The sequence below is a fragment of the Suncus etruscus genome, chromosome 15 (genome assembly GCF_024139225.1).
Source record: "Suncus etruscus isolate mSunEtr1 chromosome 15, mSunEtr1.pri.cur, whole genome shotgun sequence".
Classification (NCBI taxonomy): Eukaryota; Metazoa; Chordata; class Mammalia; order Eulipotyphla; family Soricidae; genus Suncus; species Suncus etruscus.
Window position 1 is genome coordinate 85,175,073 of NC_064862.1, and position 21,528 is coordinate 85,196,600.

Sequence of the window (21,528 nt, forward strand, 5' to 3'; positions counted from 1 at the left end):
CATTGCAAAATAAGATCTATGCAGTGTGCATAAGAATTCGTTCATAAGTTTTGTTTTTACTATAGTCAGACCCTCCAATGGTCTGAGGGACAGTGAACTGGCCCCCTCTTTAAAAAGTTTGAGGACCCCTGACTCAGGCTATTCTGAGTCAGTCCATCACAATCTCTGTTTTGGGATCAAACCAAGTTGTAAACAAACAGATACAAAGAAATCAGGGATGATCTTTGTTTTGGGTAAAATAAGGTGCAATCTAACAGGATACATTGGTGGCATCAGACACAGTGGGGCTGGAGCTCAAAACTTATCCCAGAATCCTGTTGGAGCCTCAGTTTCCCCAAAATATCTGATGTTGGTTGGGCAGGGAGGACAGAGTCCAGAATGCCCTTTATTGCTTGCTTGTTTTGTTTCTCACCTGTCAATGCTGGGGGCTGACTCCTGGCTCTGTGCTCATGAATCGTTCCTGGTGGGCTTTGGGGGGGACCCATTGCAATGCAGAGATCAAACCCAGTATGTATGCTTGCAAGACAAACACCCTCCTTGCTGTACTATTACTCCAAAGTCCTCTGGGATTCTTGAGCATGATTCGAGCTACAGAGAATCAGCACCTTTGCAGGGACACTGGCTGCCTTGGTTTTTTTTTTTTTGGGGGGGTGCAGTTTGGGTTTTGGGTCACACCCAGCAGCACTCAGGGGTTACTCCTGGCTCTACACTCAGAAATCACTCCTGGCAGCTCTAGGGACCATATGGGATGCCGGGACTCGAACCACCATCCTTCTGCATGCAAGGCAAATAAATGCCTTACCTCCAGGCTATCTCTCTGGCCCCTGCCTTGGTTTTTTGTGCAGATCAGGATCAGAGTAAGGCAGGACACAGGGGAGCCCCGAGCTAATGGGATAAATCTGGGGTGGTGCCTGTATTTACCCAACCTCTGAGGTGACCCCTAGTCCCTGGAATGGCATGCCCAGTCCCAGGTCCTACTTGCCAGGCTGGAGGGCAAGCAGAGGATTTGGAGGATTTGTCTTCCCTGAGTCCCTGTTGCAGAGCCACTTCTGAGCTGAATTCAAGGTGTGACGCTACTGTGGACCTGCAAGAGGTGCTAGTTTTCGGAGTTCCTGCCCCCAGAGTCAGCCCACTATTATGAAATAGTAAGGCAAGGGTCTCTCACTGCTCCTCTATTTTTGTGGTCTTTTTTTGTGTGTGTGTGGTTTTTGTGTCACACCCAGCAATGCTCAGGGGTAACTCCTGGCTGCATACTCAGAAATTGCTCCTGGCAAGCACGGGGGACCATATGGGACACCAGGATTCGAACCGATGATCTTCTGCATGAAAGGCAAATGCCTTACCTCCATGCTATCTCTCTGGCCCCTGAATTATTTTTTTAATTATTTTTTTAAATTTATTTATGATTTATTGACTGATTGATTGATTTCTGGGCCACACTCAGTGGCTCTGTATTCAGAAATCACTCCTGGCAGGTTGAGGGACCATATGGGATACCAGAAATCGAACCAGGTCCCTCCCTCGTCAGCTGTATGCAAGGCAAATGCCCTATTGCTGTGCTATCTCTCTGGCCCCACCTTTTGAATTCTTTTTCCCAGATAAACAGTATCTTTTTTTGTGTGTGTGTGTAGTTTTTGGGCCACACCCGGCGTTGCTCAGGAGTTACTCCTGGCTGTCTGCTCAGAAATAGCTCCTCGCAGGCACATGGGACCATATGGGACACTGGGATTTGAACCAACCACCTTTGGTCCTGGATCGGCTGCTTGCAAGGCAAAGGCCACTGTGCTATTTCTCCAGGCCCAACAGTATCTTTATTTATGTTAAGTTGCAGAGCATCTCCTAATCTCCATTCCTCTGTGACCTGGTGATGCCAGGCTTTGGGATGAATACATTGGGAAAGGGTTTTATTTGTGAAGAGGGAATGTCTTTATTTTAACTTTTTTTGAGAAGAAAGAATTTCATGCAAAATAGTTTTTTGTTTTGTTTGTTTGCTTTTGGACCACACCCGGTGATGCTCAGGCCTTATTCCTGGCACTGCGCTCAGAAATCGCTCCTGGCTTGAAGGACCATATGGAATGTGGGGATTGAATCTCAGTTCATTCTAGGTTAGTATATGCAAGGCAAACACCCTACTACTTACACCACCACTCCGGCCCCCAAAATAGGTATTTTTGCAAGGGGAAGTTGAGCCAGATCCAATGGGGTTCAGATACACATAGGTTGAGCCCAAGTATACAATTAGATCAGCCACCTGCAGAGAAAACACAATCACCACTGTACTATTGTTCTCTCCCCCCCCAGGACATATTTATTGTAAATAGTAGATTTTATTCCAGAAGCCCCAAGTGTCAGACACAGGTCACATCACAGTCCTTAGTAAACGCTGTGGATATTAGAACAGTTTTGCTGTACAGCACTCTGCTTGGGTGCTTTCCACATGTTCTTTCACAAAGGAGCAAGTACTGGATTCTGGATTCAGGTGTGCTGATCAGGGTTAGGATCAAGTAGGATTCAGCACAAAGGAGCTGGTTGGTGCCTGTGTCCATCATGTCTGAGTTAATTCTCATCCCAGGGAGGTCATCCCCAGGTCCATGTCCCCACTGGCCAGGCAAGAGGACAGCAGAAGATATATCTGCCAAGTCCTGTCTCAGGGCACTTCTGGGGGGAGTACAGGGGGCAGTGCTGCTTTTCACCTTGCAGAGGACACTCCTGCCCCAGAGTAAGGCCCTGTCCTGGGCTTGGAGGAATTGTGTGAGGTGCAGAGAGGATCAGAGCTTAAGGCTGTAGGAGGAGGCCAGCATTCCTGTACCCATAATAGCCCTCCCCCTCCCCAGGAGAGAAAGGAGCATCTGGCTACATCTCCCCATGTGGGTCAGAAATGGTGTCCAGAGTGTGGCGCTTCAGGGTGTTTCTGGGCCTAGTGCAGGCACCTCTAATCAGGGCTGGGGGTTGTGCTTATCTTTGTTGCTTACAGCTATGACTTTTTTCCAGGGCTTCCTGCTGCGGTTTAGGAGTAATCCAGCCAGAAAAGATGGGTCCCGACCATTTTCCATTCTGTCCTCAGGTAGGGGGCGAGTGTGGTCTCAGAGAAGTGTGGGGACATGGACAGGAGTGGGCATCCTACAGAGCCTTGGGCCAAGAGATGTTTCAGGAAGAATTCTGGGGCTAGGTTGTGACTTCTGGGACTGGTGCTTGTTTCTGTAGATGGAGGCTACTTTTGTTCTTTTTTTATTGTCTTTTTTTTTTTTTTTTTTTTTTTTTTTTTTTGGTTTTTGGGCCATACCTGGCGGTGCTCAGGGGTTACTCCTGGCTGTCTGCTTAGAAATAGCTCCTGGCAGGCACGGGGGACCATATGGGACACCGGGATTCGAACCAACCACCTTTGGTCCTGCAAGGCAAACACCGCTGCGCTATCTCTCCAGGCCCTTTAGGTTTAAGGGCCACATCAGGTGATGCTCAGACCTTACTCCTGACTCTGGTCTTTGTCACCCCAGGCAGGTCTAAGACCCTATTTGGGTGCTGGATTCCAGGGATTAACTTCTGGTAATATTGACCTGGATGTTGGTGGGGAAGGAATCCTTGGTCCTGGGACTTCTGCCATGAATCATCATTACCGCCTCACCTAATAGCTCTTTGACTTATTTCTAGTTTTTGGCACCATACCTGAAATTATACTTGCTGGGCTTGGGGGGACTATATGGGGTGTTGTGGAGTCAGCCTGTGACAGCCCCATCCAAGGCATGTGCACCCCATTGTTGGTCAAGCAGAAAGTCTTTCTTTTTTTTTCTTTTTTTCTTTTTTTGGGTTTTGGGTCACGGGGTTACTCCTGGTTATACACTGAGAAATCGCTCCTGGCAGGCTTGGGGGACCATATAGGATGCTGGGATTCGAACCACCGTCCTTCTGCATGCAAGGCAAACGCCTTACCTCCATGCTATCTCCGAGCCCCAAAGTCTTTTGTGTTTTGCTGCTGCACCCATGTCTTCTTTCTGTCTTTACTAAAGACCCTCTATGCCAGTATAACTTAACACACATTGCTGAGGGACCCCGAACTTTCATTGGAAAGAACGCTGCTGAGTCTTTTCCTGCGTGTGCATTTCCTTATTGGTCTTTTCTATTTCTTTTTTTGTTTTTATGGACCACACCTTCAGGGGTTACTCCTTTCTGGCTATGCGCTCAGACATCATTCCTGGCTTGGGGGACCATATGGGACACTAGGGGATTGAACCACAGTCTGTCTTTTTTTTTTTGAATCCCCCACCACAGTCTGTCTTAGGCTAGCAAGAGCAAGGCAAATGCCTTACTGCTTGTACCACTGCTCCAGCCCCTCCTTATTGGTTTTTATTTTGTTTTTTATTTTTGTTTTAGTTTTGTTGCTTTGTGCTTGCGCTGTGCTATGCCTGATGGTTTTGATTTAAAATTTGTGCCAGAGTGCCGCTGCTCAGTTTCCTTTTTTTTTTTTTTTTTTGGGGGGGGGGGTCATACCCAGCTGTGCTCAGAGATTACTCCTGACTCTGCACTCAGAAATTCTTCCTGGCAGGCATGGGGGACCATATGGGAGGCTGGGATTCCAACCACTATCTGTTCAAATCAGCTGTGTGCGTGCAAAGCAAATGCCCTACCGCTGTGCTCTCTCCCCAGCTCTCTGCTCATGGTTTTTTATAAGCTGTTTACATAGGAGTCACTTCTGGAGACATCAGGTGACTCTTTTGTGTACCTCAAATTGACCTCAAGTTAGCCCTTTCTGCACCCTTTTTGTTTCTCCAGACCCAGGACATACAGTTTAGCTCTTTTCTCCTTCCCCCTGCAGCGTCTCACCTCTTTCCCAAAGCCACATTTCTCCTCAGTAAACCAGTCACGCTTTCAAAGCTTCTTTGTCTGCAGTCCGATGGCATGGTAGTTCAAATGGGAAACAGGAACAAAAGTTCTCTCTGTAAGACATAGGTTCCTTTTTTTTTTTTTTTGGTTTTTGGGCCACACCCGGCGGTGCTCAGGGGTTACTCCTGGCTGTCTGCTCAGAAATAGCTCCTAACAAGCACAGGGGACCATATGGGACACCGGGATTCAAACCAACCACCTTTGGTCCTAGATCAGCTGCTTGCAAGGCAAACGCCGCTGTGCTATCTCTCCAGGCCCAAGACATAGGTTCCTAAGTTGGGTCATTTTTAACTGCCAGGAGAGATTTGTTCGGGAGTGAATCCTGAGTGTTGATAAGGCCAAGTACAGGTTTGATTCACTCACTGAACTCTGAAATTACCTTTTTGTCCCTTGTTCCCAGAGGCAGGCTTTGGGGACAGGTGGGACTGGTGCATTTTTAGCATTTTTTAAAATATTTTTTCATTTTTGGCTCATACCTGACAGCACTCTGGGGTTATTCCTGGCTCTGTGCTCAGAAATTGCTCCTAGGGGGCCAGTGCAATAGCACAGCAGTAAGGCGTTTGCCTTGCATGCAGCCAACACAGACAGACCCCAGTTTGAATCTTGGCATCCCATAAGGTCCCCTGAGCCTGCTAGCAATGACTTCTGACCGCAGAGCCAGGAGTAACTCCTGAGCACCGTTGGGTGTGACCCAAAAACCAAAGAAAAAAATAATCGATCCTGGCAGGCTTGGGGGACCATATGGGATGCCAGGAATTGAACCAGGGTCCGTCCTGGGTTGGCTGTGTGCAAGGCAAATGCCCTACCACTGTGCTGTCTCCTAGCTGGTCATGTGTGAGTCTAGTCCCTGACCTGCTCCTATGTGTGCTGGTTCAGGACGCGGTGTCCTTCCCCGATGTGGCCGTGAGCTTCTCTCCAGAGGAATGGTCGTGCCTGGACACCTTTCAGAGGAAGCTCTACAGAGACGTGATGCTGGAGACCTACCAGTACCTGTTGGCAGTAGGTGAGAGCAGCCGTCGGGCTGGGTGGGACAGACACAGTAGTTTGGGGGCCATAAATCGGTCAGGTATCCAGTTCAACAGGGAACGTGACTTTGCAGACTCCCAAAGTCAAGCCCCTCCCTATTGTTCTCACTCCTAGCCCCTGACTTGACTTCTTAGATCAGTCCAACTTTATAGTTTTAAATATCATTTCATAGTCCTAATGAGATAGTACAGGGTGTCAGGTCTTTCTCTGGACCAGGGTGAACCGGGTTTGATCCTGGCTCCACTTTTTGCTCTAAACATCCAGAGGTCATCTCTGACCACTGCGGGGTGCATTCCCAAATTCTCCCAATACAAGTCATTCAATTTTTGTAATTTTGGGGAAGCTCTTGGCCACACATGAGTCCTCAGAGCTTGCTCTAACTACTATTCTTTTTTTTTTTTTTTTTTTTTTTTTTTTTGTGGTTTTTGGGTCACACCCAGCAGTGCTCAGGGGTTACTCCTGGCTCCATGCTCAGAAATTGCTCCTGGCAGGCACGGGGAACCATATGGGACGCCGGGATTCGAACTGATGACCTCCTGCATGAAAGGCAAACGCCTTACCTCCATGCTATCTCTCTGGCCCCTCTAACTACTATTCTTAAGGACTACTGGAATTGTCCAGGGATCACTTGGGGAGCTAACAATCAAATGTGGATCAGCCTTGTACAAGGTAAAGTCCTCTCTTCTGTATTAATATCCCAACCCACAATGAGTCCAATGTGAATGTGAGCAAGTGTGACTTAAGTTTTGGTCACAATTTGTTATATTCCGCATGGAATCAGCACCTCCTGATCTCTTGGGGGATGGCATATTGCAGGGGATCAAACCTGATGCTCCTGAATATAAAGATGTTTTCCTGTTTATTGTGGTATATCCCAGGATACACTTCGACTGTTTTGTTCTTTTGGGGTTATACCCAGCAGAAGTGGGGCTGTCTGGCTCTGCACTCAGGAGTCAACCCTGTAGTACTTGGTGGTATTGGGGTTCAAGCCAGGGGTGCCCCTATGCAAGGCAAGTGCCCTTCCCACTGTACTATCACTCCAGATCCTTAGTTTTTGTTTTTTTGTTTTTGTTTTTGGGCCACACCCAGTGATGCTCAGGGGTTACACCTGGCTATGCGCTTAGAAATCGCTCCTGGCTTGGGGAACCATATGGGATGTCAGGGGATCTAACCATAGTTCATCCTAGGTTAGTGCGTGCAAGGCAAACACCCTACCACTTGCGCCACCACTCCAGCCCCAGACTCTTAGTATTTTTTTTGTTTGTTTTGTTTTGTTTTAGGGTCACTTCCTGTGGCGTTTAAAGGTTACTCTTGGCCTTGTGCTCACAAATTACTCCTGGCATCCTTGGGGAACCAACTTGGACACCAGGGGTAGAACCCGGTCTGGGACTAATGTGATAGCACAGCGGGTACAAGAGTTTGCCTTGGGCCCAGAGAGATAGCACAGCGGTGTTTGCCTTGCAAGCAGCCGATCCAGGACCTAAGGTGGTTGGTTCGAATCCCGGTGTCCCATATGGTCCCCCATGCCTGCCAGGAGCTATTTCTGAGCAGACAGCCAGGATTACCCCTGAGCATCGCCGGGTGTGGCCCAAAAAAAAAACAAACAAAAACAAACAAAAAAAAAGTTTGCCTTGCACACGGCCAACCCTGACTTGATCTCCAGAATCCCATGTAGTACATAGCCTGCCAGGAGTTTTGAATAATTCCTGAGTACTGCTGGGATTTGCTTGCACTCCACCACAAAAAATACCTGCTTCACTGCATGCAAAGCAAACATTTTTCCTGCTGTGCTATTGTTTTTTTTGTTTGTTTGTTTGTTTTTGTTTATTTTTGTTTTGGTTTTTGGGCCACACCCGGCAGTGCTTAGAGGTTACTCCTGGCTGTCTGCTCAGAAACAGCTCCTGGCAGGCATGGGGGACCATATGGGACACCGGGATTCGAACCAACCACCTTTGGTCCTGGATCGGCTGCTTGCAAGGCAAACACCGCTGCTGCTGTGCTATTGTTCCAGCCCCATCCAGCCCCCACATTTTGGGGGAGAGTTTTTGGGTCACACCCAGTGGCACTCAGGAGTTACTCCTGGTTCTAACTCAGGAATTACTTCTGGCTGGCTCCAGGGACCATATGGGAATCCAGGAATCGAACTCAGGGTTGGCTGAGTGCAAGGCAAATGCTCTACCCACAGTATATCACTCCAGCTCCAGCCCTAAACTTTATGATATTTTTGGGTCTTGTATAATAGCCAATGTTTATATGGAGAGCAGAGATTCTATTCTTTGTTCTGTGATTTGGCTACTTTCCTTAGGGACCAAGACTCAGTTGTGGTTGCTATCCCCTTCCCTATCTCTAACCCCAAAATCCTCCCTCTCTGGCAGGGCATTGTGGGGGGAAGCCAGCACTGATCTCCTGGTTGGAAGGAGGAGCCCTGGGGAGGTCGAAGAGAGGTATGTTTACAGGTGAGTATGGCATGAGCCCCTCAGTCTCAGGCCTTGCGGCAGATGTGGAGCTTCATGGGCATGTGTGAGATGTTTGTGCTGGGCACAGGGAGTCAGGCTGCTGGATCAGGGGTGCGGGGCCTCTCTCACTCCCATTTACTGCCCTTTATGCTCAATCCCAAAACGATCTGGAGTTGGCTTTGCTCCTTTTGTTTCCTGTCTGTGGGCCTTTAGAACAGATTCTGAGTTTCTGAGCCTTCATCCCCCATCTGTGCTCTCAGCCTGGCTGCACAGCCCCAGTTGGAGTGCCTTTCTCAGGCACATCTGGACGCCCCTCTTCCCTTCCCTTCTGTTTCTATACTTGCCATTGGATCATTACCTTGATTTTTTTTTTTCTTTTTGGTGTTTGGGTCACACCCGGCAGAGATCAGGGGTTACTCCTGGCTCTATACTCAGAAATCACCCCTGGCAGGCTCAGGGACCATATGGAATGCCGAGATTTGAACCATCGTCTTTCTGCATGCAAGGCAAATAAATGCCTTACCTCCATGTTATCTCTTCGGTCCCCATTACCTTGACTTTTTTTTTTTTTTTTTGGTTTTTCGGGCCACACCCGTTTGATGCTCAGGGGTTACTCCTGGCTAAGCGCTCAGAAATTGCCCCTGGCTTGGGGGGGACCATATGGGATGCCGGGGATCAAACTGTGGTCCTTTCCTTGGCTAGCACTTGCAAGGCAGACACCTTACCTCTAGCGCCACCTTGTCGGTCCCCCATTACCTTGATTTTTGAGATCCACCAGGAATGCTTCTCTCTCTCTCCTCTCTCTCTCTCTCTCTCTCTTTCTCTCTCTCTCTCTCTCTCTCTCTCTCTCTCTCTCTCTCTCTCTCTCTCTCTCTCTCTCTCTCTCTCTCTCTCTCTCTCTCTCTTTGGTTTTTGGGTCACACCCAGTGGCATTCAGGGTTTGCCTGGCTCTGTGCTCAGAGATCACTCCCGGCAGGCGTGGAGACTATATGGCATGCCGGGATTCGAGCCCACCATCCTTCCTGGATCATCTGTGTGCAAAGCAAACGCCATACTGCTGTGCTAATATCTCCGGCCCTTCTCTCCTTTTTTGAGGCTCTTTGGTGATTGTGTGTAGGGGTCCCTCCTGGTCCCATGCTTTTCAACTACTACTTCTGAGCTCAGGGATCAATTGTGATGCCGGTGATCAAACCTGGGTGCACTGTTTTCAAAGTAAACACCCTTTTTCCTATACTATTGATATGGCCTGAATGCTTGAGAATTTAAGAACTTTATTTTTCCTTTTGGGAGTAACCTAGTGATTTTCAGGGATTACTCTTTCCTCCATACTCAGAAATTACTACTGGCAATGTTTTGGGGACTATATGGGTTGCCAGGAATTGAACTTTTGTTTTGTTTTGTTTTGTTTTGTTTCGGTTTTGGTTTTTGGGCCACACCCGGCGGTGCTCAGGGGTTACTCCTGGCTTTCTGCTCAGAAATAGCTCCTGGCAGGCACGGGGGACCATATGGGACACCGGGATTCGAACCAACCACCTTAGGTCCTGGATCGGCTGCTTGCAAGGCAAACGCCGCTGTGCTATCTCTCCGGGCCCTAGGAATTGAACTTTGCCAGTCACATGTGAAGCAAATACTTTCCTTGCCTACTTTCTCTCTGGTCCACTCAGAAATATTTTTTTTCTGTCTGATTAAATCATTCACAAGGGTGATCAGTACAACATTAATGTGGATTTTGCCAAGCTCCACATTGCAATCTCCTAACCCATGTTTCCTTTTACCTATAAACAACATATAGTCACTCTTTTATTTAACCAGGTTTCTCACAACTATTTTTGTTTGTTTGTTTGGGGGCCATATCTAGCAGTGCTCAGGCATGCCATATGCCAGAACGGGTACCATCTGGAATATCAAGCATCAAATAAGGGTTGGCGGTCTTAAGGGAAATGCCCTCCTCACCATGCTAATGCTCTAGCCTCTCAACAGATACTTACATTGCATATTTGGTTTGATTTTAGAAAGCAGACCACCAGTTCAGGACTTGTCCTTTCCGCAGTTTACTTTTGGAATGGGATCTTCCCGTTGGAGTAATACGGTAAGATTTGGATTCCAAATCAATATTTTTATGTGGTGGTAGGATAGCTTAGTGCTGCAAACACATAGGGTTTGTATTGTGGGGCCCTGGGTTCCAGCTTCATCATCCCATCTGTGGTCTCTGCACTGCTGGGAGGATTCAGAGCCTAATGTGGGAAGAAGTCTCCCATTAGCCCACCTGAGACTTAAAGTCAATTCAATAAGTTTACTAATCTAAGGATATTAGTAGTATTTTTCTGACCAAAGACATTCTGTGATTTGTGAGGTAAAGGGGCTAGGGAGAGAAGAAAAACTTTGGTTTTTATTTCAAAAAGGTTAGCTTGAGCGTTTACACTCATCATTTGTTGGCTAGATCTATATTCCAGTGGAAAGGTGTTTTCTCACTATCTGTGGGGATGAAAGCCTGGTTTCATCCTCACCACTGTATATTGCTTCCCAAACCCCACCATGTATGATCAGGGAGCATACAGCTATAGTAAACATGAGCCTGCCTGGTGGAGAAGCCATATATATTTAAAAAAAATTAAAGGGGTCGGAACGGTGGCACAAGCGGTAGGGCATTTGTGCTTGTACAAGTATTTGGCCTTGTACTCGCTAACTTAGGATGGACCAGACCATGGTTCGATCCCCAGAAACCCATATGGTCCCCCAAGCCAGGAGTGATTTCTGAGCACATAACCAGGAGTAACCCCTGAGTGTCATCGGGTGTGGCCCAATAAGAAAAAAAACTAAAAAGGAAAGTAAAGTCATTGATGTTTGGGAGGAATCTGCCTATAGTGGATCTTTTGATCTGTTTTCGGGCCATATTTGGTGACATTCAGGGGTTTCTTTTGGCTTAGGAACCCTATGGGATGTTGAGGATTGAAACCTGGGCTGGATGCTGCACTGCACCTGCCTTTTGTGCTGTCCTATGGCACAGCGGTAGGGCATTTGCCTTGCATGCAGCTGATCCAGGATGGACAGTGATTCAAATCCCGGCATCCCATATGGTCCCCTGAGCCTGCCAGGAGTGATTTCTGAGTGCAGAGCCAGAAGTAATGCCTGAGTACTGCTGGATGTGACCCAAAAAAATAAAATAAAATAAAAAGGTGCAACTTAACACTCACCAAGAGGGCCTTACATTGGGAATCTGGTAATTTGTCATGTAGGTTCCAGAAATCACCTTTCGGGGCTGGGCGGTGGCGCTGGAGGTAAGGTGCCTGCCTTGCCTGCGCTAGCCTAGGACGGACCACGGTTCGATCCCCCGGCGTCCCATATGGTACCCCAAGAAGCCAGGAGCAACTTCTGAGCGCATAGCCAGGAGTAACCCCTGAGCGTCACAGGGTGTGGCCCAAAAACCAAAAAAAAAACAAAAAAAAAAAAAACAGAAATCACCTTTCCTACCCCTCTGCTCAAACTATTACCTAACTAAGCATATTATTTTGTTATTCGGATTTTAGCTACTCTTGGCTCTGCGTTCAGAAATCACTCCTTGTGGGCTCAGGGGACATATGGGATGCTGGTGATCACTTCAGGGTTGGCCATCTGCTAGACAAATGTCCTACCACTAAGATATCTCTCCAGCCCAATTAAGCATATTCTTTAATGGATAGCTGCTTTTCTTCACAGACATATGTGGACAATTGGAGTTTTGTGGTTGAAATCATACTTGGGGCCTGGTTTTAAACAAAGATAACTGTGAAGAGAGAGAGTGCGAGAAGTAATTGGACTAACCCTCTCCTCTTCCACAGGGAAACAGCCAGTCCCAGGGGGGCAAGAATGATCTTGTACTATGGGACACAGTCTGGAGAGAACCATTCTACCCACACCCTGATGGGAGTGAGGACTCAGGAGACATCTATTCAGAAGTGGGTCAGAGTGAAAAGAGCGTGCTCTCTGCCGAGAAACCAACCACTGGACACAGCGCCCCTGAATCTGCTCCACCCAGTTCCTGGAAAAGAACCACTATGGTGGGGCTACCCTGGGCCAAGCAAACAGCCGTGTTTGCTCCAAGTCCCTCTTGGCAACAGTCTCACAGTAACATTCTTCATGGAGTGGAGCCGACCAAGTGTAAGCAATGTGGGGGGTCCTTTCTGTGTGCACTGCACTATGATGTACCCTGGAACACTTCCAGTGCGCAGGATGTCTCAGACTGTCAGCAGGATGGACACGCTCTGACAAAACTGTCAGAACTGAGTGACCCTAAGGAAGTCCAGACACAGCGAAAGCTTCATACATGTCAGGAGTGCGGGAAGGCTTTCACTAAACACTCACAGCTTACTGCACATATGAATATTCACACAGGAAAGAAGCCTTATATATGTCAGGCATGTGGGAAGGCGTTCACTCAGTCAGCCTACCTTAGAAGGCACAGAAAGATTCATAGTGGAGTGAGGCGTCATAAATGTTCAGTGTGTGGCAAGGCCTTCATTCGATCCTCGTCCCTCACTAAGCACATGAATGTCCATACAGGAGAGAAGCAGTATCAGTGTCAGCAATGTGGGAAAGCTTTTGCTCAATCCTCCAATCTTAGTAGGCACATGAGCATTCATACTGGAGAGAAGCCTTATAGATGTCAGGAGTGTGGGAAGGCTTTCACTCAATCTTCCCAGCTGACTGTACACATGAATATTCATACTGGAGTGAAGCCTTATAGATGTCAGGAGTGTGGGAAGGCCTTCACTCAATCTTCAAGCCTGACTAGCCACTTGTATATTCATACTACAGAGAAACCTTATACCTGTCAGGAGTGTGGCAAGGGCTTCACTCGGTCCTCTCATCTTTCTGCTCACATGAATAACCACACAGGAGAGAAGCCTTATACATGTCAGGAATGTGGAAAGGCCTTTACTCAGTCAGCATACCTTACTAAGCACATGAGTATTCACTCTGGAGAGAAACGTCATGTATGTCAGGTGTGTGGGAAGGCCTTTATTCTAACGGCACGCCTAACGAGGCACATGAATATTCATACTGGAGAGAAGCGTTATACGTGTCCAGAGTGTGGGAAGGTCTTTGCTCGATGCTCACAGCTAACTGTACACATGTATATTCATACAGGGGAGAAGCCTTATTCATGTCAGGAGTGTGGGAAAGCCTTCAGTCAATCAGCCTACCTTACTAGGCACATGTACATTCACACTGGAGAGAAACCTTTTTCATGTAGGAAGTGTGGGAAGGGCTTCACTCGCTCCTCACACCTTTCTACGCACATGAATATTCACACTGGAGAGAAGCGTTATAAATGTCAGGAGTGTGGGAAAGCTTTTGCTCAATCCTCATACCTTGGTAGGCATATGAATATTCATAGAGGCAAGAAGCCAGGAGGGATTCCCAAGAGCAGAGCCAAGAGGAACTCCTTAGCATTGTCAGGTGTTGCCCCCAAATAAAAATATTCAGGAGTGGGCCCGGAGAGATAGCACAGCGGTGTTTGCCTTGCAAGCAGCCAATCCAGGACCAAAGGTGGTTGGTTCGAATCCCGGTGTCCCATATGGTCCCCCGTGCCTGCCAGGAGCTATTTCTGAGCAGACAGCCAGGAGTAGCCCCTGAACACTGCCGGGTGTGGCCCAAAAAAAAAAAAAAAAAAAAAAAAAAAAAAAAAAAAAAAAAAATATTCAGGAGTGGGACTGGAGAGATAGCATGGAGGTAAGGCATTTGCCTTTCATGCAGAAGGTCATCAGTTCGAATCCCAGTGTCCCATATGGTCCCCCGTGCCTGCCAGGAGCAATTTCTGAGAATGGAGCCAGGAATAACCCCTGAGCACTGCCAGGTGTGACCCAAAAACCACAAAAAAAACAAAAACAAAAAAAAAATATTCAGGAGTGGAAACTTCCTAAGCATGTAAGCAATGTGGTGAGGCCTATCTTTAGTGTTCAGACCTGAATAGCCATGTAGGAATTCACACTGGTGTGAAACCCCACACATGTTTGGAATGGAGAAATGCCTTCAACACTTGTCCAACACTTTTTGATCACAGTTATAGAGGCCCTACATATATGTGGGGAACTTTCACCACAGCCTCACACTTAATTGTGAGCTTCATTCTCACTTGTGATCCCCTGATATCAATTCCAGGGTCACAGTAGCCCAGAGTGAAACAAGTTCAGCCTCTGGAATTGCTGTTGCTTTAGAGGTTCCATTATTTCAACCTACAGGAAAGGGTCTGGCACCAGGATTTTTGCTCAGGCCTTAACTAGGCCAGTCTCCCAGCTTTTATACTTCCCCTATAGGATAATAGAAGGGGTCTAAGATATGGGAGCCAGCAGGATGGTGATTGAGAATTGAATAAAGAAGCAAAAATAGCCTAGGGCACAGGACTGTCAGGTCAAGCCATAGTGTCTGTCATTCTTTTTTTTTTTTTTTTTGTGGTTTTTGGGTCACACCCGGCAGTGCTCAGGGGTTACTCCTGGCTTCATGCTCAGAAATTGCTCCTGGCAGGCACGGGGGACCATATGGGACGCCGGGATTTGAACCGATGACCTTCTGCATGAAAGGCAAACGCCTTACCTCCATGCTATCTCTCCGGCCCCAGTGTCTGTCATTCTTTACTCCAACTCTGGGCCTAGTATCTGGACCACTGGTTCCAGAAGGTCTGTGAGGTGAGCAACCATAATGCTACAGTGAATCCTCTTTTTGTTTACATTGGGGCCAACCCCTGCAATATTCAGAGGTTACTCTTGACTCTTGGCTCTAGAATGACCTCTAGTGGTGTCCTAGGGACCCTGTGGGATGCCGAGGATCAGATCCAGGTTGGCCTCTTGCCAATCTAGTTCCTTCTTCACTGTCTTATATGTAGCTTTAGCCCCAGCACTGAGCAAGAGGCAAAAATGGAAAACACCAAATTTCTCAGACCTTCTTGCCCATATGAGATTGCAGAGGACCTACTTGTGTGGAAGGAATGTGGGAAAGTTTTCACTGGATTCACTTTCCTCAATGTCCATACACAGAGTAAAAATCATTTCTTGGTAGTGAGGCATACTATGCACTGCTGAGGACCTTCTAGGTCGGCACTACAGGATACACACCTGGAGTACCCTGGGAACTTATGGCTGCATTTTCTCTCTGGCCCCATATTTAATTTTGGGGGGGGGGGGTCACACCCAGCAGCGCTCAGGGATTACTCCTGGCTCTAAGGGGACCATATGGGATGCCGGGATTTGAACCACCGTTCTTCTGCATGCAAGGCAAGCACCTTACCTCCATGCTTTCTCTCCGGCCCCCCATATTCAATTTTTGCTGTTTTTGAACCATACCTGGTTATATTCAGGGCTTACTCCTGCTTTGCACTCGGGGATCATTTGGAGTGGGCTCAGGGAACCATATGGCAGAGGGCAGCAGAGAGCTTGCCCCCCCCCCCCCCCCAAGTCCCTGTGTCAGAGCCATTTCCAGTCTGAGTATAGGGGGCACTGTGTATAGGCTTCTTTGCCAGAGTCAGCCCCTCTCCATCAGGCAAGATGTGGGGCTCAGGGCTGAAGTCCCCCGTCCCCGTCCCCCCCCCCCCCCCCCCCCGTAGTGTGAGGCCAGATCCACACACAGCTAGCAACTCTGTCCCAGTCCATTGGCTCAGACCTTCAGCTTTATTTTGAATGTGTATATGTTGGGGCCATGCTAGGCAGCATTCAGGGGTTCCTCCCACCTCTGTGCTGAGGAGTCACTCCTGTCATGTTCATGAGTATGGGTGATAGGCACTGGTGGTGTTGGTGGGGGGCTTCTCTCATTTCAGTTCACTATCCTTGATACTGAGTCTCAGAATGATCTGGAACTTTGTTGTCTTGACTTTGTTCTTTTCAGTTTCTCTGGGCTTTAGAACAGAGATTCTGTGCCTTCACTCTGCACTGTGTTCTCAGCCTGGCTGCATAGCCTCCAGGACAGACTGTCCCTCTCAGGCCCCTCGGCCTTCTCTTACTCCATGCTTGCCTTTGCCTTTGGATTATTAGTTTTTGAGATTCCCTAGTAAATTTTTATTCTCCTTTTATTTTGAAGTCTACTCATTGATTTTATTCAGGATTATTCTTGGCCCTATGTTTCTTTATTCACTCTTGCTGGGCTTTGGACTTTATGATATGCCAGGGGTTGAATCTGGGTTTACTACTTGCAAGGTAAACACTTTTCTGCCATAATATAGCTCTGAGCTGATTTTTGAAAATCCAAAAAAAAATTTTGTTTGTTTTTCTTTTGGCACCAAACTAATGATGCTCAAGCTAAATCCTTCCTCTTCACTCAGGAATTATTCCTGGCGGTGCTTTGGGGAATCTATGGGAAGATGGAAATTAAACTCATGTTAGAAACTTTCTAGGCAAATATCCTATTTGCATTGCTTTCTCTTTGGCTCACTAAGAAATTAATTTTATTTATTTATTTATTTTAGGTTTTTTGGGCCACGCCCATTAGATGCTCAGGGGTTACTCGTGGCTAAGGGCTCAGAAATTGACCTTGGCTTGGGGGGACCATAGGGGATGCCAGGGAATTGAACCTCGGTCCTTCCTTGATTAGCACTTGTAAGGCAGACACCTTACCTCTAGCACCACCTCTCCAGCCCCAGAAATTTATTTTTGGCTGTGTATTCAAACCTTTGAACGTACACACAGCTTACTATACATAGAGGAAATTGTATTTGAGAGAGATCATATGGTCCCCCATGTACTGCAATGAGTAGTTTCTTTTTTGTTGTTTTGTTTTGCTTTGGGGCCACACCTGAACACTCAGGGGATACTCGTGGCTCTTTGCTCAGAAATCGTTTGTGGCAGCTTTGGAGGACAATATGGGATGCCAGAATCGAACTTGGGTCCTTCCTGGGTCATCCATGTGCAAGGCAAAAGCCCTACTGCTGTGCTCTAGCCCTACTTCCAGGAGTGATTTCTGAATGCAGAGCTGATAGTAACGCCCGAGCATTTCTAGGGAGGCCCCAAAATATAAACAAAAATGCATCCTGAAGAGAAACCTTAGTAAGCATGTAAAGAATGTAGGGTGCTCTTTTCTCAGTGTTTAGACCTTAATAGTTATGGGGTAATTCACACTGGTGAATGGTGGAAAACCTTTGATATTTACTCAGAGCATTCATTAAGCAGTGAGCAGTAATGAGAGTTCTAGAAGCCCTGGAAGTTTCATGGGTGTGGGAAGTTTTCACTACGGCCTCACACCTAATTATGAAGTTCATAATACAATCCCCTGATATTAACTCAAGGTCACAATAGTCCACCTGAGTAAATCGTTTCGTTTCTGTATGGGTGTGAGGCTGCGACAATGCAGTCTCTGTGGAAGTGCTGTTGCTGCCACTCCAGAGAAGGACCCCGCTATTTGGCTACCCTGGGCCAAGTGAGCAGCAGTGTTTTCTCCGAGCCCCTCTCAGCAGCAAGCTCACAAGCTGAATGCTGAGTCAGAATTCAGCCTTTCAGCTGACTAAACAGGAGAAAACATCTAGGGTGAGTCACACAAGTCATCGTGAAGATATCAGTGGGAGAGTCCTGCACCTAAATCTTGGTGTTTCTTTTTTTTTTGGTTTTTGGGCCACACCCGGCGGTGCTCAGGGGTCACTCCTGGCTGTCTGCTCAGAAATAGCTCCTGGCTGGGGCCGGGCGGTGGCGCTAAAGGTAAGGTGCCTGCCTTGACTACGCTAGCCTTGGACGGACCGCGGTTCGATCCCCCGGTGTCCCATATGGTCCCCCAAGCCAGGAGCAACTTCTGAGTGCATAGCTAGGAGTAACCCCTGAGCGTTACTGGGTGTGGCCCAAAAACCAAAAAAAAAAAAAAGAAATAGCTCCTGGCAGGCACGGGGGACCGGGATTCGAACCAACCACCTTTGGTCCTGGATCGGCTGCTTGCAAGGCAAATGCCGCTGTGCTATCTCTCCGGGCCCAATCTTGGTGTTTCTTACAAGTGTCAGCATTTTGCTTTTCAGCCTTGGGTCTTAGCCACATTAGCAGTAGTGGGTCTGGCCCTGGTCATTTTTTGTGTGTGTGTGTGTGTGTGTGTGTGTGTGTGTGTTTTGTGTGTGTGTGTGTGTGTGTGTGTGTGGCTTGGGGGACCATATGGGATACCAGGGACAAAGGGTCTTAGCCACATTAGCAGTTGTGGGTCTGGCCCTGGTCATTTTGTGTGTATGTGTGTGTGGCTTGGGGGACCATATGGGATACCAGGGACAAAAGGGTCTTAGCCACATTAGCAGTTGTGGGTCTGGCCCTGGTCATTTTGTGTGTGTGTGTGTGTGTGTGTGTGTGTGTGTGTGCCCACGCGCACTCGTGTGTGTTTGTGTGTGTGTGTGTGTGTGTGTGTGTGTGGCTTGGGGGACCATATGGGATACCAGGGACAAAACCCAGGTTGTCTGTGTGCCAGGGATAGAGAGACAGACCTATCTCTCTGGCCTTGTGTTGTAATGCCTTTTTAGTTTTAGTTTTTAGGCCACATTTGGCAATGCTCAGGAGTTACTCCTGGCTCTGCACTCAGAAATCACTCCTGGCAGGCTCTGGGGACCATATGAGTTGCTGTGGATCGAACCCAGGTCAGTCTTACCATTGTGCTATAGCTCCAACCCCCCAGTAATGCTTTTTGTTTAAGGCCATATCTCTAATCTCATTCTGCCTTGTCCCCCCCCCCCTTTTTTTTTTTTTTTTTTTGGTTTTTGGGTCACACCTGGCGGTGTTCAGGGGTTACTCCTGGCTGTCTGCTCAGAAATAGCTCCTGGCATGCACAGGGCACCATATGGGACACCGGGATTTGAACCAACCACCTTAGGTTCTGGATCGGCTGCTTGCAAGGCAAGCACCGCTGTGCTATCTCTCCGGGCCCGCCTTGTCCCCTTTTGATCCTATCACCAACATTCAACCTGAGCATCCTGTGTGAAGAAAGAGGCGATCTCTGTTGCCTTTAGATATTTTCCTAATTTCAGTTTTCTCAACCTTAGTATAAATGCATTTTATTTAGGAATTGGAGAGATAGCACAGCGGTAGGGCATTTGCCTTGACAGCAGCCAACTCAGGACCAACCGTGGTTCGAATCCCGGCATCCTCTAGGTCCCCCCAGCCGGCCAGGAGCGATTTCTGAGCAGAGAGCGAGGAGTCACTCCTGAGTGCTGCCGGGTGGTGCCCCCCAAAAAAACAAAACAAAAAACGGCATTTTATTTAAGCATTTTTTTTACAACCTCAGTAGAAAAAAACATTTATATTTTCTGTTTAAAAAAAATTTTGAGGGGTCTGGAGGGATAGCATGGAGTAAGGCATTTCATGCAGAAGGTCATTGGTTCAAATCCCGGCATCCCATATGGTCCCCTGTGCCTGCCATGAGTGATTTCTGAGTGTGGAGCCAGGAGTAATCCCTGAGCACTGCCGGGTGTGGACCCCCCCTCCAAAAAAAAATTTTTTTTGAGGAGTTGGTGTCATGCCCAGCAGTGCTCAGGGCTCACTCTGTGCTCTGTGCTCAGGGTTCACTCCTAGCCAAGTTGGGGGACCATATGATAAGCCACAAATCAAACCCAGGCTGGCTGTATTTATAATCCATCTCCAGAGTGTTGATTTCGTTTTTGTTTTATTTAAGTATAAATAACATGGGGTTGGAGTGATAGCACAGTGGTAGGGCTGCCAAGCCTGCCTGGAGAGATTTCTGAGAGCAGAGCCAGGAGTAACCACTGGTTGCTGCTGGGTGTGGCCCCAAACCAAAAATAAATAAGTTTTTCCAGCTTAGTACAATATGCAGAGTTCAAGCTGTCTCAGAACATAAGTATCACTTCTGGTAATGCTTAGGGGACCATATGCAGTGCTGAGAATAGAACCTTGGTGGGCAGCTCCCAAAGCAAGAATCTTCCTGCCTGTAATATCTGGCTCCATTTATGAATTACAAAAAACAAACAACAAAACCACATGGATGTAGCTCATTGCAGAGCATTTCCCTTACATCTGGGTGATCCTTGCGTTTGGTGCTGGCACTGAAAAAACACACAAACACAAAAATGTTCAGTATTTGCCTTCAATTGTAGAGCTGTGGGTGTGCCCAATAATTCAAGAACTTAATTTTTAAATATGAGGATCACCTCATATTTATGTCATGTCTGTATGGCCCATGTATGATCACATTACCAGCCTTCAGTTTCATTTTATGAAAATCCAGAAAGTTGATTGTGATTCAATAAGTAGGTAACACAAATCTGTTATGCGAGCCCCCTCATTTAATCCTCAGCACCCTACCAAGTACAAAGATAGCTGTAAGAAACTGATGAAACTGTCTTTTTTTGGGGGAGGGGGGCATACTGGTGTTGCTAAAGACTTCCTGGCACACATCCACCTTAGCTGTCACAGATGACCTGCCCTGACCCGGAGCTGGCCCTTTAAGGTCCCTGGCGGAAGTAGAATGACGTCACCGGGCGCCATTTTTCTGTCCAACCGTCAAACCGGCTTCCAGCCGCCGTTGCTCCAGTGGGGAAACGGACGGAGAGTGGCGCCCCGGGTGAAGGGGGACCGCGAGGGCCGACTGGTCTCAGCGCCTCCCGTGGCCGCCTGGTGAGTGGCGGGGCCGCTCGCGTCTCGATCGTCCCCCGATGGTCCCGGAGGGCCTAACCACCCACGTGACCGACTGCAGGTCCCGGAGCTACAATTGAACCACCTGATTGACAGAGAGGGCGGGGCCTCTTCCACCAATGGGAAAAGAGCGCGTCGCCGTTCCTCACGTTCATTGGCTGCTACGAGGGGCGGGGTCACCTGGGGCGTGGCTTGTTGATGGGTGGGATTTCCAACAGACGGATTTTTTTCCCCTTTATTTTGGTCCACACCCTGCCATGCTGTCTCAGCACTCAGGAATCACTCACTGGTGGCCATGCTCCAAGGCAGTAGCACCGCACCATCTGTCCAGTATATTGCTCTGGCCCTAGAAACACTGGGATTGTTTTTAAACTTATTTTTATTTGGAGACCACACCGTCAGGGATCACCCTCAGTGATGCCGCACCCAGGGATCACTCCTGTCAGGCTCGAGAGAGACCCATAGGGTACCAGGGATCAAGTTCAGGTGAACTGCTTGCAAAGCAAATGTACTCTGATGCTGAATTTGGATCTTTTTTTTTTTTTTTTTTTTGGTGGTGGTTCTAGATAAAGATTTTTACCACTTGTCAAATTGCA

The 21,528-nt window shown here is 47.8% G+C and overlaps 1 protein-coding gene across 1 annotated transcript; it reads left to right on the forward strand.

The window, feature by feature from the left end:
- The first annotated feature begins 12,394 nt into the window (after positions 1-12,394).
- LOC126030069 (zinc finger protein OZF-like) lies at positions 12,395-13,816 on the forward strand. Its single transcript, XM_049788269.1, has one exon. It carries the CDS (start codon positions 12,395-12,397, stop codon positions 13,814-13,816), a length of 1,422 nt encoding a protein of 473 aa, XP_049644226.1.
- The last annotated feature ends 7,712 nt before the right edge of the window (positions 13,817-21,528 follow it).

Bases quoted from the DNA above. Each gene is read 5' to 3' on its own strand.
- LOC126030069 (XM_049788269.1), top strand. From the start codon at position 12,395: ATGGTGGGGCTACCCTGGGCCAAGCAAACAGCCGTGTTTGCTCCAAGT.